Source organism: Hippoglossus stenolepis, chromosome 3, assembly GCF_022539355.2.
Source record: "Hippoglossus stenolepis isolate QCI-W04-F060 chromosome 3, HSTE1.2, whole genome shotgun sequence".
Lineage (NCBI taxonomy): Eukaryota > Metazoa > Chordata > Actinopteri > Pleuronectiformes > Pleuronectidae > Hippoglossus > Hippoglossus stenolepis.
In genome coordinates, this window is record NC_061485.1 from 26,448,428 (window position 1) to 26,464,987 (window position 16,560).

A 16,560-nucleotide genomic window follows, 5' to 3' on the forward strand; every position below is an offset into this window, starting at 1 on the left:
TGAAGGTTAAATCTTCCTTTATTAAATCTTAAGAGAGACATAATCTACAGTGGTTTGACACCAACGAACAAGTCGTTTATATCAATGACCAACTCACTGAGAGCACTCTGAGTACTGTCCTCTAGAAGACTGAATATATCGTTTACATAAACATAAGGCAGAGGCAAACAGCAAGATGCAACAAACAAAGCATTAAATTAATAAGAGTACAAATTTTAAGAAAATGTTTTGTTGAAACCACATTCAGTACAACTCCATTTATTTTCCATTTGATTGTGTCTGAAAGTGTTGTGATGCAGCACAGCAGAGGTTTGAGAGGTGTTCACCTGCTGGCTCTTCTTCTCTGTGCAGACTTGTTTTAAATAAACACTTTGGAGAGACAAATGTTCTCGTCACGGCAGAAAAACCCTGGTGCCTCCTCACACCAGACACAAATATTGACAACAACATGTACAGACCTTTATATTATATAAAGATCCAATAAGAGGAATGTGTTGAATGATGAAGGCTCAACATTTAGTCGACAAATATACACACACACACCAGATGAAATAATTACGCTGCAGCAGAGTTCAGAGCCGTGCAGCCATTCAAACCCTGTGTATGCGCGTTTCAATCTGTTCAACTGAAGTCTAATTCAGCCTTCGCACCGGCTGTAAACTGGGGAGTGAATGACAAGTGTTTTAAATTGGGGTTGGACGAAGGGTTCGGGACCATCAGGTGCTTCTGCAGAGGGACATCGATCCTCGCCCACCTCATCATTTGAGGTTACAGGCCAGGACGTCAAAAACAGCCCAAACACTCACACTCGAAGGGTGTGTGTGTGTTGGAGCTCCTCTGAGAACATCACACTGGTGAAGCCCAGTAGATCAGCAGAGTAACCCCGCTGTTCAGCAGGCTGCCCTCACATTAAACTTCCTCAGAGCTGGAGACTCGCTCAGTCTCAGCTCGGGATTCTTTCAGCCACCTCTCAGCTCATTAGTGAACCAAAATGATTCAGACGCTGGCTGTGGTGTGAGCCTTGTCCTGAGACACAACTGCCCTGTAAAGTGAGCAGTGTGAGGTGAGGCTGAGCTTTACTGTTGATGTAGAGAGGGAGTGTAACGTGAGAGCAGCCCGCTAAACAAGCAGGGTTTAACCTCAGCAGCCAGACTGGGCGATGTCTCCACCGGAGCTCTTGGTCACTTCCATGGTGGTAAAGATCTGAGAGGATATAGAGAGACACAGACACACACGTCAGGCAGTGCAGTTTCATTATGTGGCTTTTACAGACATTGTGTCTTAACTTTTTCTAGAGGCTACCTGGAATCAGTCTCAAAAACAAAACTGAGAGAATATTGTGGCTGTGTGTAAACCACAATCTCAGATAGAGATTTGTGGCATAAGTTGATTTTGAAATGTAAGTGCAAACACTAAAACATCATTAAATTACCTTGATCCGGTAATTTAAAGATACATGAGGCAGCTACTGATAAGATATGGTACGATTCCTTCTTACTGTGGGGTTATTTTATTTATGAAGTGCAGCATGGGTCACACTTTTCTGTCCAAACATGTCTGAGAGAAAATTAACCAAGCCCAACAGTCATTTTGTTAGTGTCTGAGCACCATGCAGTTAATGTAAGTGCGTTACTCTGTCCCTGACATGCATGCTTATTGCTTGTTTTCCCCCATTACAGATATGTGCAGCGTTAAAAATAAAGTGGAAACAGCTAATAGGGATCACATATGTCTGGGAGAAACTGATCACTATAAGTGGTTGATTACTATAACCAAAATTACACATCTTCTGTACGATAGTCCCAGAACTTGAGGGAAGGTAAACAGCTTTTAAAGATAAGGGCGATATCACATTGCACACTTGCGCATGCACACACACACGCTCCCTTTCCCCTCCCTCTCTTGTGCTGACTCGTGAACACACAGTTTCCGCTGACGTCTCAGACCCTCTACATTTTAAAAAGGTAGATTTTGATTTAAATGACCACCACAATATCAACACTGATCACCACATAATGATCGACACTTTCCTTAAATGAGTTAAGTCTTTCTTTGTAGAACCATTTAGAGAGGTGGAAACAATTTAAATATAAAATAATAAGTAACTATGTATAAACAATATTTTACCACTGAAAAGATGTTAAAATGTATGGGTCCTGAGTTAATCTCAATCTCTTTGCATGCAGCGTTTCTTTGCGTACAGTTTGTTAATTGCTTTGTCTTTGTGGTATGCCCCATTATCTTGTTTTCCATCTTTGTAGTCATTTCACATCCCTTTGTGGACATTATGCCTGCAGCACAATTTCTTTGCAATAGTTTTTTGAACTTTTATGTCAGTGCATCCATGCACATTTGTGAAACTTACCATCTCTACCACATCAGTATAATGAATGAGTACTGCTGGGATCTTAAGACACTAGGATAAATTAATGAAAAGAATAAGACTGTCGCTGTGAAGGATTTTCCCCTGTGGCGTTTGGTTTTTGGAAATTACCAATTACCTTATTGTTCAGCTAGTATTAGGCAGAGGTTTGAAAATAAATTTTTAAAAAAAGAAAACAAAAATGACCTTTCACCCGATGATAAGAAACATAGATGTGTTAAAGCTTTGAATTAATGTGGTCTGACCAAATGTGTGGCACAGTCAGATCATTCACACAGAATTAGCAAATAAAAACAGCAGAGTGACTGTCACCGTCTTAATCACATTTCATACTGTTCAAGAAACCCAAGTGCAATCCTTTGAAATCAGTCTGTAATGTCCTGACATGACATCGACAAAAACTTTTTCCTGCATCAGTTCTGCATTTTCAGATTTTCTTGCTGTGTTCTTACTGGTTAGTTAACAGACGTTTGATAGTGTGAAACCGCCACGTTCTGTTACACTGCGACATGTTTCCTAAGCACTGGGCCTGGTTAGATAAAGTGACAGACTGCAAGACTTCATGTTGCTCTTTGATTAGTATAATGCAAGTTTAACAGTTTTTAAACAGACAAAAAAAAGACTGACTTGTTTTCTGGCTCAAAAAGGTAAGACGCCCTACCTTCAGGCTAAATGTCGCATTAAGAAGCCACAGCCTCTCAGCTCTGAACAAAACTCAGATTTCATGCTACTTATTATCTTATTACAAAACACTGATGAATTTTCACAGCTAAACGTCCTGTTACAAATATCTGCTGGAGTGAAGGCGAGGTGTGATGTAGTTGCTTGGTCAGAAATGCTTTGGGGTGCTTTCTCACCAACCTTGTTTGGAGTGAAAAGGTGCCTCAAACTATGGTCTGGACCAACGGACCACAACTGAGTCCAACCAAAAGAGGTTATGGATAAAACTGGACCATGGTTCTGTTTGTTTGCCTTGTGAAAAACTGTTTGGACTTTCAGACCACCTGTACGAAGTTGACATTTAAGCATAAACTAATAAAAGCAAAAGTGAAAATCTTAGTGGTCCCTCCAGACACGGAAATGCCATGGGTTGCTTTGGGAAACTGATCACAGAATTATTATCACAGACTGTTTGCTTGAATTTAACTGAAGTGACCAAAACTGAATCAGACCACTGAGGGACAGGGATATATGACATTTTCTTCAGGTGTTCCTGACAAAGCATGCTCACAAGAATGAGAAAGATGTGAGGTAACACCAAAATCTAACCAGTTCATCCTTGTGTTCCAGTCAACGTTTCTACAAAGTTTAAAGAAATAATTTCAAGGGGTTCAGAAACAAACCCCAAAACATAACACCTCTGGCCACAGCTGTCACTGGTGCAGAAGCATGAAAAAAAGTAATTGTCAAACAGTGAGTTGTCTTCTCACCTCAGCACAGGTCGGGTGAATGCCAATGGTGCCGTCCAGCTGCTCCTTGGTGACTCTACATTTCATGGCTGTACCGAAACCCTGCGTCACCTCTCCTGCGTTGGGGCCCAGGTAGTGGAACCCAATGACTCGATCCTACAAAACCAAAACATCATTTATGTGACATGTCAAGGAGTTAAAGTTGTTAGTTGCGATGTTCTTAGTTCTTACAAATGTATTAAAGTATTAATAATCTCACATTGTCAAGTTTATTGCAGATGATCTTGGCGTAGCATCTGTTGTTGTCTCTGCCAGGCACAGTAAACTCCAGAGGCCAGAACAGACTGTGGTACACCTGAACACACACCACAAACACAGTGAAGGCCCATGACCGTAAACAGCAACCAGCTGCATTTTATAAATAAAATGGACATCAACTCATCTGGGCTCAAATCATTTTTGGCAGGCAGCTCTAAAAATAAATTTTAAAAAAGGCAAAATTTTGATGGTCGCATAGATCCGTGGTGTGAAATTAATACAACACAGGGCTCGTATTACTGAAATAAAATTAATGGAGCGATATATATCTTGTGGCTGTGACACGGACCATCTACACAAAAAACAGGAGACAGATAAGAGCAGTAATTGTCACATAGTTACAAATATGCAGTAGATAAAACTATCTGATTGGACAAGTTCTTTAATAGTCAGAGGCAACAAACTATTCAAAAAATACAAGTTTACCAACATTCCAAGGTGAGTCAGCACAGTTCAATGTTCACAGTAAGGTGAACCTGATAACTAATACATTATTCAGATGAGTCTGTGTGTTACCTCAATGTTGTCTAGCCCGTAGAGCTCAGTGGCTCTGTCCTCTGACAGACCGCAGGAGCCGTACTCCAGTGGAGTGAAAACAGTCGTGGGAACGTTGATGTAGTCACACTGCACAAACAGATATTTAATAATTACTCTTTGTTGTCAGTTCAAATAAATCCTCCTATTGTCTCATGTTGCAAAATTGTGCAGTGGGAATCATTGAGGTTGTCAATCCAAGTGTCTCTTGATGCCCGTGTACCTTGAGCGTTGCTCCCCCATAGAGGCGTCGTGCTAACAGCCTGCCAGCCTGGATGGCGACAGGCGTCAGCTCCCACTTGCCCTCCAGAATGTCTCCGATGGCGTAGATATGGGGCACATTGGTCTGCTCTTCATCGTTCACTGGAATTTTTCCATTCCTGGAGGTTGGTACGGAGAATTCAGCAAGGAAGAATGAAACATGCCTAATCTAAATGTTAACTAAAAAGGTAAATACATATTTGGCCTGAAGACCAGCAGCAGAAAAGGACTGTGTCCATCATAAAAAAGGCAGAGATCAGATTAAATGGATCTAATGGTGCGTTCACACCCAACGCCACATGAAACGTGCGATCAGCGCAGCAAGATCATTTGTGTTTATTTGGGTTAATTGTGGGAAACGAGCTAATAAACACAACTTGGGAGTATTCACCTGTTCTCCTCCAGTAGAGAGGAGAACAGGCATTGTACATGTTGAGGAAACGGAGAAGCCAGCGCCGTTGTGTGTGGATCCACAAGACAGCACACAGCTTGGTGACCAGCTTGATCGCCCCCAAGTTCGGGTCAGTGCCAGGACTGAGTCTGGTGAGTTTCATTCACAGCACTGATCGGACGACGCAACATCGTGCCATGCAAATCTGATTGGTGCGACGCCCGGGGGGAGAGATGCAAGTTTGGCGTCTACACGCATCTTTGCATTGACTTTGTATGCATGGCACGTTCAGTGTGATTGCAACATAAGGTCATGTTGGGCTGCATGGAGCGATGTGTGTGGAGCAGTATTTTTATAAACCATGTTTATATTCTACTCTGTACAGCAGCAGACCAGGCAAACCTTAAAGTGGCCCCTGACTCCGGGGGCCTTGAGGCTGTGTGTCAGCTTCATCTAAATACTACTATGGTCATAAGACTGGGGCATATGACTCAGAGCGCTCTTATAAACTGGCCTCATGCTCTCTTAATCCCTGTTAGCCTCATTCTGAACCTTTCAGTCATTCACAAGAAGTGGAAAGATATCCTCAAAGAAAAGGCTACAATGCAGTAACATTAGCAATATATTATCAACTGCAAAACATGCCGTTTAGCTCTAGATTTCTAACTAAATCCCTGAAACAGGTAGGAAAAAGGGGCAAAAGGAAATGCATAGAAGAGGAACATGAAGCCAACCTGAGTCTAATCAATCTGAGTAGATGATGTAAAGTAATGACAATTGCATGTTAAGCTCTTACACTTAGATAACCTGTTGAAAACCTGTATGAAGGCTTTCTCACTTTACTAACAAGACAACCCCCCTCCTTCTTGATCCAATCCCCAGCACACACACACCACCACCACCACCACCACCCCCCCCGCAGAGCGCCACAGGACGGAAAGAACTGCTGAATCACTATGACTGCACCATGAGTCTTAAAGGCACAGGCTGCCATGTATAATAAAGAAGACTGCCTAGTTAAACAATGGAGATAATAAACTTACTTTGGGTTGACTGTGACCCCTGTTTTGTCCAGTCCAAGCTTGTCTGTGCATGCGTCTCGGCCCACTGCTACCAGCACCTGAAGAACAGAGCAATGTTTTTATTTAGTTGAAAAAAGTAGAAAATTACATGTATTAAAATAAATAGTTCCCTTTCTTCATTATGAGAAAATTATGAAATAAAGTGCAGTTTCTAAATCAACATTGCTGTTTTAATCAAACCAATTTCAAATTAAATCACTCGATACTTTCTTCCTCCATTTTTTTTATTCATGTGCACTTTAATCATTTAATTTATTACTTCGACCCGTCACAGAATTCTAGTGTCAATGATTTCTTTAACTATCACACAAACTACTGTTTTCTTTTCCATTTTAAGTACAACATATTAATGTGGCAATTTATTACATCATGTCTTTTATGATTGAACACTTTGGAATTACATACAACATGAGGCCAGAGAGAAACGTCATTAATAACTTGTAGAACATGGATGGAGTAACAGGAAAGATGACGTGATAGATGAGTACATACGGTGTTAAACTCTTCCTCGATGATCTCGTCGCTTTCTGTGGACTTAGCTGTCACCTTCAGCCTGCCAGGAGTGCCTGCTTCCAGCTCCTCTATCTGACACACAGATGAAGGAGAGTCAGAGGGGAAAGAATTCTTTGACCTTCTGTCAGAAGTTAAGCTTAAAAATAAGATTTATGATATAATATGGACAGACAATAAACTTGGTTATGCACAGATCACAATCTGCTGACCGCCTGTTGTCTTACAATTTGTAAGATCAAATTTTTTACATCAACATCTATCTTCAAATTGATTATTTATTTTTTACTGTGTTATGCATATTTGCCAATTTTAACTTTCCACTATTTTTCAATTTGACAGTATTTCCATTGGAGACAGCACCAGTTAACACTCACCTTCACAGGGACATATTTACGGAGGAACTTTACACCATGTTCCTCCATGTGCTCTCCAGCACGGTTGGCCATTTCCTGGTCAAAGCCCCTAAGCAGAATGGACCGCACCATGATGGTAACGTCAATGCCCAGGCCGGCTAGGAAACCACCGCACTCCAGAGCCACGTAGGACGCCCCAATAACCAAAGTCTTTCCCGGGCAGTAAGGCAACGAGAAGAGGTCATCGCTTGTGGAATAACAGACAAAGGGCAGAGGACGTCAAACAGAGCAAGGTAAAAACAAAGCTATCCAACAAGCAAACATAACTTTTTAATTGTTGGTTTGCTTTTTAAGTGAGAGCAGGAAGCAGAGGATTTCTGATTAAAAATACAAATGTCAGCTCTTCATACTACATGCTCAGGTAAACAACACAGTAATGGACACAAAATAACTCTGCATTACGGATGTGTCCAGACTGGGGTTGTGTCTTATGTCACATTACCACCTTTGCTTTGTGGGACTGATTGAGCAGCACGAGACCATTTGCAGTTTGTCAAAACGGCAGCATAATCCCATGAAACACCTGAGGACAATCTTACACAACATTTAGACTGCTGGGAGATTAATGGATACCCGGAGGTATTACCACCTGCAGAGGCTACAAGACTCCAGATCATTAAAGGGCGTGTTTGTGTTTTCACAGATCATATGTCTGCTGAATCCTGGATCTGGACGGAGCTTTCAGTATCAAAGCATGTTATTAGACATGACTGTTATTACAGTACAGCTATCATGTAGCATGTATTGGACCTTGTGTGCTCACCTGGTGATGCAGTACTCCTTGTCTCCAGGGACGCCCAGATAGCGCGGCCTCTCACCTGTAGCTAGGATAAAATTTGCTGCGGTATAAAATGTCTCCTTCCCTCGTTTGTTTAACGCCTGTCAGAAAACACAAAACAGAAGCACTCAAAATTTTGTTGAGGCAAGGAGAGGAGTTACAACAAGCAATTCTGACTGATTCGTCATGAAGAAACTATTTGTCAATGATGTACAGGATGTTTTGAAACATTCATAAATTATGGTGCAGCCTGTAGGGGAGGCAAGATGTTTAGCAAGGTCTATTCAAGACAACTGGGTCAACATAACGACAGACTAGATACAATGAAGACAGCCTATAATAGTGATGAGATTTGAGATGAGAACTTGACCTCTCCTAAGAGTCGAACCAAACCAGCAATCCAAGTTAAACATCTGCACACACACACACACAGAAGGTTCCTTTATATGAAAAGTACTCATTTACCTTGATTTTGTGTGGTTCAGTGAACTCTGCATAGGCATTGACATAGTTGACATTCTTGTCTCTTAGTGCCACCCTGTAGCCCCAGTTCAACGAGCCAATGTAGTTGTTCACCGCCGTCCTCATCGTCTCCCAGTTGTGTTTCACTGAGGACAGAGAAACATCCATGTTATTAGTAGAATGACAAAAACGCAACTCTAGACAAGGCTTGCTTCCAATTTACTATAGCAAGCCGTTGAGACTTCATGACCTTGTGGATTGGTTATCTGAGCCCTAACCTTTCTCGTCAAACTCCCAGCCAAACTTGCGTGCGTCCTGCATGGCAGTACCCAACATGGCCGTCTGGTGCATCAGCTTCTTGGGAATGCAGCCCACGTTCACACAAGTTCCACCAAGACCTGATTGACCGAGCAGAAACCATGAACAACACAAGGAAATTGTCAGTTAGCAAATAATTACCGTATTATGTGTATCCAAGTAGGTATCCTGAAGTGGAAGCATCTTACCCCAGGTGGTTCCTTTAGGTGTGGGCACAACATAGTCCAGCACCATGACCTTCTTCCCCAATAAAGCAGCTTCCTATTGTCAACAGAGCCAATGTTACTGCAACATTTAACAGATTACCCAACATCTTTTGAAATCTGAATAGAAGTGTTCAGTTAATGGCTCAAACAAGTCTAACGTTGTGATGCTGTTATTAGTAACCACAGCTTGAGTTTCACTCGGATCCTCTGACAAGCCACAGAGCAGCAGCCTCTACGGGTTTGAAGAGGTACCAGTGCGAGTGTGTTGCAGCTTATCTTGTCACCTTTGAGCAGGCCAGGCCTCCAGATCCTCCTCCGATGACTATCAGGTCATAGTCATAGGATTCATTTTCACCACTCAGGAGCTGCTGCAGGCTGCCATCTTTGTAAGCCTGACACAAACATGAACACAAGACTGATCAATACCTTAAATACAAATCACGTGGCTACAATAAGCACAACCAATTTCAAATATGAAAATCATTTCAAGATCTTTCATTAAGCTTAAGGACAATATTAAGAACATTTTATAAACCAAGTGAGTCATTGAGGAAAACAATCAGCTCAAATGAATTAGTAATAGAAAATAATTAGTTCAAGAGTGCGTCAGCTAGTTAACAGCAAGACAACTGGAATTTGTGAACGGCAGCTTTTCACAAAGTAATTTTATAGACTTATCTAATAAAACATTTATTAAATGTTGCCTAATGCCAACTTTAACCGACGGCAGCATGTAGCACATGTAGAAAACAAATCCTCACATGTACAAGCAACATCATAACCAGCACAGCCCAGTACACACAGTTAATTGTGGTTGAATTCAAATCACTGAAATTAAAGTTCACATTGTGCGCTGATGAGATCCAATACTTAATATGCAGCCTATTTAAGCTTGTTTACCAGCTCATTTCACTACACACTAAGTGGCAAATACAAAGGAAGAGCAGCTGGCCCCACACCAAGCCTAATATTTTCCTGCATTAGCACAACTCAGTAGACATAATTAGCTTCAGCAATTTTCCTCACATTTCTAGTATTTGCTAATATGGCTCACTGACGTGACCTCTTACCAAACCATAACCCTCCTGTTATCCTCAAATTTACTAACATCGTTTATCCAGGGGGTCATTTTGACCCCAGCAATTAAAAAAAAACAGAAAATTCATGCTTCAGGTGCTTTATGTTGCTGTTTTGACTTCTTAAATAGCCCTTTGTATGAAATGTAACACCCCCACCTACACCATAATACATCCAGAATACCGATTGGGACTATAACAAAAATATGCAAATCATCAAAATCTCACAAATTTACCTAAAATTGGAAAGAGAGATCTTTTGGGGATTTTTAAGTAATTATGTTATTTCCCATCAGTCCTGCATTGCATCTCTGTCATCAAAGTGTATGACATGACAGAAATAATGCATCGTTTTTAGATATATGGTGGCCAGAAATATTATGCTTCCAGTATTCCAACTGCTTGTTGTTGATATGTTTCTTCACTGTCAAATAGCTGAAAAAACCTCACTGGCAAAAATCCTTTTTCTCAGATATTATTTTCAATTAAGAACAAGCATGATGAGAAAACACACAGAGCATCAGGAGAAGTGGTTTGCGCACAGCTACAGATATGATTGGGTAGATTAGGGCCCCAAAGCAGAGGAAGTCCTTCACTGCCTGTGCCCTTGGCAAGACACTGAACCCCAAATTACCCCTGACAGCTGTGCCACAAGTGTGTGAGTGATATGTGATGGACAAAATGCTGCACATAGATGCACTGCATGAATGTGGATGAATGGCAAAACTGTACTATAAAAAACTTTGGTCATTTTGACAAGAAAAACTGCTTTATAAAATATAAACAACTTCTGATATTCTGCTCTGTATTCAGAGGAAAGAAAACACCGTAGACCTTCATGAGTCATTTATATGTATATAAAAAAAATTGTGGGTTGAGTATCAAGTCACCTGGAACAAACTGTGTGAACAAACAAACACTGTTTCTGGTGTCTGGACATTCCATTCGACTGAGTAACACAATGAGTATTCTGAGCAGCAAAGAACACAACAAGTCAAACTGATCCACCCCTTTGTTCTCTACCTGCATTGTTTTGTCACAGCCTCCGAGGTGTGTCTTGTTGATGAAGACGTTAGGAACAGTTTTCTGTCCAGTCATCTCAAGCAGCATCTCCTGGTAGCTGGTTCCATCCTCTGGAGACAAGAGTTCATATAGTTTACACATAAAGACACTTTCCCCTGGCCAAAAATATAACATCTGGCTTTTGTCTGCAATGGGAATCGATACAATTTGTATTCACTCAAATGACTAGACACAGGTTGGTTTGATGTTTTTCCTTCTTAAAAATCAGCTCTGACCAACAGTGATAAAACGTGACACCTGGGTGAACACGCTGATCTGGAGAGACAGTGTGAGAGCATCTCTGTTTCTGGTACGTCTGAGATGTTGTACATGGTGCACCGGGGGGAAAAAAACGAGTTTGTCCACAATAAAAAAGAAAAAAAAAACATGTATATAACTGCTATTTTTGATGTAAAAGTCACTAGGGTTGTTAACAAAAATACTCATTCCTTCCATATACTGTATGCACTGTTCATGAGGCAATAGCTCTGGCTTGTGCATTTGTTTTGCATCATACAGAGTACCTGACAATCCACAAATACAATGGAAAAACCTAAGCACAAACTTGCTATGCCATGAAAGTTTATTTTTTTGACTTTTTAGTCTGCTTAAAACAAGCAAAACTTCACTTTAATAAAAAGTAAAATCCTGACCGTCTGTTTCACCTGTAACAGTTGACAACCAATGCAAAGTAGCATAGTTGCTGTAGTTACCTGCTGTTTAATGCCTGTTAGATTTCCTGTCTGTTAGATTTAGACAGGAAGGTAAACAATCAACCAGATGTTGGCTTGAGGTTCTAACAATGTAATATTCTTAATGGTGATTGATTTTAACATCCCTGCATGTGACGTTTAACACAGCAGCTGAGACAGTGACAGAAATAACTCAGCGAGACAGGGCATGGAGGTTGGTGTTTACTGAGATTAGGCACGAGGCCAAGATATCCTCTGTGAGTGACTCAGCATGTTTTAGACTGCTGCAAAGAAAGAGCAGTACATCATGAAATAGATAGAAATCTGTAAGGATTCAAATTCAAATTATGAAAATCCATTTTACATTCCCTATTAATCTAAGGATGAAATACATGGCAGGCAAATGAGAGATCAACAAACTGACAACACAAAACATTATACTTGGCGCGTAGCATTTAACGTTTAATATAGAATAAAAGATAATAGTCTATCTCACCTAATAGGTCCAGCTCCACCACGTTACACTCCACTTTCAGCTCCTTGAACAGATCTTTCACCTGCAGAGACACAAAATGACAAATGTCACGTGGTACAGATTTCCTAATGAACAATAGGCAAATAGCCTTAAAACAAACTTTTATTATAGGAGGCAAAAAACGTTATGTTCACAGCAAACTTCACCACCACAACTTAATAACATAGATGACAGCATGAACAATATCGTGTGTTAAAAGTAGTTAACCTCAGTGCCTCAGTTGTGTTGAATTTGAGGATTTCGCAACAGGAAACTAAGCTATTATGGGATACTAACTATGTGGGAACGTTTAAGAATAAGGCTGTCGTGTAAACCGGACAGCCCTTAACGACAGCACATGTTTTATACGAGCTCTGCATAGTTTAGTTGCTCAGTTAGTTAAACGCTATGACTTATGTAACTTTTATACCCGAGATGAGCTGCTAACTATTCGCTTTAACTTAACACTTGACATGTATGTGTACCAGGTGCCGCCCTAGCGCTGCCTGTTAACGGGTCTGACGTTAGCCGCGTTGTGTGGCTTTGCTAACGCTGTAGTGATAAACTTAGCACTGGGGCGCAAGTCCAAGTTGCCGACTGATTTAACTTAGCAAGGACCATCCAGCAATTAGACCGAGCCCGTCCACTACGCGGGACAAGACGGAAGTTTCCGACCCCCCCCCCCGCCCCCGCGAAGACACGGACGTCTCACCTTGATGCAGAACGGACAGTAGCTTTTACTGAACACCATCACTTGGTTGATAGCGATGAGCTGCTGTATCCGAGACTTGAGCTCGTTCTTCCCGGTGTCATGATCCACAGGAGGCATTTTTCAGCAGATATCCGTGTGCCTGCGCGGGGCAAGCCTCGAGACACGACTGACTATAGAGGGAGGGGGAGTCTAATGACGCCGCTCCGAGTCTCTGTGTGTGGATATAAAAATGTCTTCCAGCCTCTTGGGTGTTTCTCCAGGAGCCCGCAGTAACAAGCAGCCGGCTTGGGGCTCTCCTCTGTGGTCAGTGGCTCCTGCACCACCCGCGCCAAACCTCCTTTATTATCGGCTCTTACTATCTGGGTGCGCTCGATCCGTGGCACCTCGCTCACCGCATACAACCATACTGACGACTGTGGCAGGGAGGAACTCCGCCCGCGCGTTCAATCTCGTGCCTCAAAACGTACCTACCCACAACACGTCACTGGCTCGTCGATTTACGTGTCATAAAAGCACCAAACTAAAAATCCATCAAAACCATCAATGTTTTTCAGAGTTTGACTTTTTGAAAAGTCAAACTCTCGCGTCCTTTTCCTAATTTTTATTTCCTTTTCTTCTTTGTTGTTGTTTTCATTCATTTGTTCATTGTTGATTATTTATTCTGCTAGATTTTCTTGATATATAATTAATGTGACAATTTATGACCATCTTATCTTTCTGTTTCAATACTGTATGTGGGGACTGCCTATAATAAAGGTTGTTGATCAAATAAATTAAATAAATAAACACACAAAACTGTCATCACCCCTAAATATTCACATTAAAAACTAAGTATTTTAGACCTACACGCGTGTTAAGATGAAGAAATAAAGACTTCACTGAAGTTTGTGCAGCTATAACCGAAGTGTGGGGGCCTACAGGCACTTCTGATAGACAGCTAACCCTGAATTAAGAGAGGAGTGAAGTGAAACGAAGAATAACATGCGGATATTTAATGTTTGCAACACAAGGCAAAGTCACTGGATGATCATGTGGCTGCTTAGAGTTATAGATTTATATCTTGTCACCTCGACTTGACTGAGTCCATCAAGTCCATACGCAAATACATAGTTATTTAGCGCCACCTGCTGGTGAAAGTAGTCTATGACAAGCAACAGGTGCATCGTATTTTATATACAGTTCAAGTTTATATTCTATATATAAGAGTTTTATAAGAGTCATGTACAAGTTGGACGACAAGAAGCAGGTCAGTGAGGCAGTAATTGGTGTAATAATTAAATAAAAATAGAACAAAGTAGAAGGAGTGTCGTATAAAAAACTACAACACTAAAAATTCTATACATTCAAATATGTAGTGTAATATGTAGTGTAATTTATTTCCCATTAGATTCCCATGTTCATTTCAGTAATTCTCAGCTCACCAACTGTATGTTCTCTATGTAATTGTCGTTGGAAAAGTTATAAATCATAATGTCTTCTCCTCACACTTCCCCCTTAAATCAATGTTTCACTGTACTGTAGCGTTATATTTTTCTGTTCAAGTAGGTGATTTAGCATTGCACTTTGCTAAAGTTGAGGGATTCACATAAGCAAGTCAAGGCCGATGTAAACAAGGCAGACTAATCTTGACTTTTAGACCCTTACATGTGTCAAGCTCTAGAATCACTCGTTCCCACATTTCTCATATTGCAGTTTTAAAGCATCTGTCCTCACACTGTCTGTTAAAAAATGTGATGTCTCAGGTCCAAACCGAGATGACCCTGATGCCATTATCATGGTAATTTTTTTCAGATTTTAGATAACCCCCTTCTGAGCCACAGCAGATATTTTAGATGGTGAGTTTCACACGACCTTCTGACAAATAAACTGATCTTTATGTATAAATAAGGTGGACTGCCCCTTTACACCGACAAAACCAGTAATTCATTTTTTTTACCATTTAATCCAACAGTTACTAATTTTGTTTCTATGATAGTTGAATCAATGAACCTGTGAACAAACGTATTGCTTATTAGAGACATCCAGCAGCTACACAGAGCAACATTAGCCTATGGACTCACATTTCTGACTACCTGGTGACTGTAGGATCAACAATCTCTTTCTTTTAGCTGTGTTACCTTTGCCCCTGTGATATCTGGATTTTTACTGTTCACTAGCGTCACTAGCCGACCTCATTGAAATTAATTTATATCCCCCAATCCTCTTCTGTCAACCATTTTGAGTTATGTTTGAAATCACAATGCTGGACTATAGAATCTACGAAAAAAATCAATTGCAGTCGATATCTATCAGATAATTCAATTAACCAAATTTAAGGAAATATTGTTCGTTGTTTTTCAATTGTTATTTACTCCATTGCCATCAGACAATAGCCTAAAATGGAGGACAGTTGATGATCTTGTTAATAGTGCAGCAGACTCAATGTGTATGAAACTCAACACTGCCGCCCCTCTGAAAAACAAAGTAATGCACCAGAGGAGTTTAGCTCCATAAAACAATTCATAAACATGTGCTTTAAAACACAAATTGTCAAAGTTCGAAAGGAGGTGATGTTCCATTTGCTCCGAAAAATACAGGCTCACTTGTGTTTCCTAGAGTAAGAGTAGAATGGGAGGTAGAGGCTTCAGCTACCAGGCTCCTCTCCTGTGGAGCCATCTCCCATGTTGGGTTCGGGAGGCAGTTCCCAGAGAAAACCCACACAGACACAGGGAGACCCCGTCAGGTTCAAACCCAGAACCTTCTTGATGTGAGGCTAACTACTGCATCATGCCACCCCCATTCTGCAAAGTGCCTAGCAACCCGTGTTGTGATTTGGCTCTATCCAAATAAAACTGAATGGAACTGTCATTTGATACAATGTTGTCGTAAAAGTTCTTGGTTATATCAGCTTTATAATTTGAACATTATATTTTCCGCAAGGACATTGTCAGGGCCAGTAGACCTCATGGGCACCAAAGATCAGTCCTTATGAGGCAAACATAGATTTTTTTGGTCCTGGTTATTGGAGTAAGACATGAATAATGGTTAGGTTAAGGTTATGATTAGGCATGTATTAGTCATGGTTAAGGTTAGGGATCAGGTTTTGGTTAAACTGTCCATGATGAATGGAAGTGAATGCAAAATCTTAATGAGCATAGCTGTGCAAACCTGTGTGTGTGTCCAGGTATTACTCATGTTCTAGGTACATAAAGCTGCTAACACAGTCACATTATGGGGACTTGTCCACCTTATGGGGACAAAGAGCAAGTCTCCATAATGTAAAACATTACATTTTACATTTTAAGGTGGAATTATGTTTTAAGTAAGAATGTTTTAAAGTTGGGTTTAGGTTAAGGTTAGGTTTAGGCAAGTAGTAACTATGGTTATGGTTGGTAAGTCATTGTAAGTCAATGTAAGGTCCTCTGAAGTCATGGAAACACGACTGTGTGTGTGTGTG

General features: G+C 40.8%; 1 protein-coding gene across 1 annotated transcript; it reads right to left on the reverse strand.

Moving 5' to 3' along the window:
• Positions 1 to 13,502, reverse strand: txnrd3 (thioredoxin reductase 3). Its single transcript, XM_035151923.2, has 16 exons — positions 13,125 to 13,502; positions 12,395 to 12,455; positions 11,168 to 11,277; positions 9,353 to 9,460; positions 9,051 to 9,123; positions 8,823 to 8,942; positions 8,548 to 8,690; positions 8,068 to 8,183; positions 7,266 to 7,491; positions 6,871 to 6,963; positions 6,340 to 6,416; positions 4,868 to 5,024; positions 4,627 to 4,734; positions 4,052 to 4,147; positions 3,814 to 3,948; positions 1 to 1,203 (listed from the first exon to the last, which is right to left on the reverse strand). Exons 1-16 carry the CDS (start codon positions 13,239 to 13,241, stop codon positions 1,141 to 1,143), a joined length of 1,803 nt encoding a protein of 600 aa, XP_035007814.1. The 5' UTR covers positions 13,242 to 13,502; the 3' UTR covers positions 1 to 1,140.
• Between the last annotated feature and the right edge of the window lie 3,058 nt (positions 13,503 to 16,560).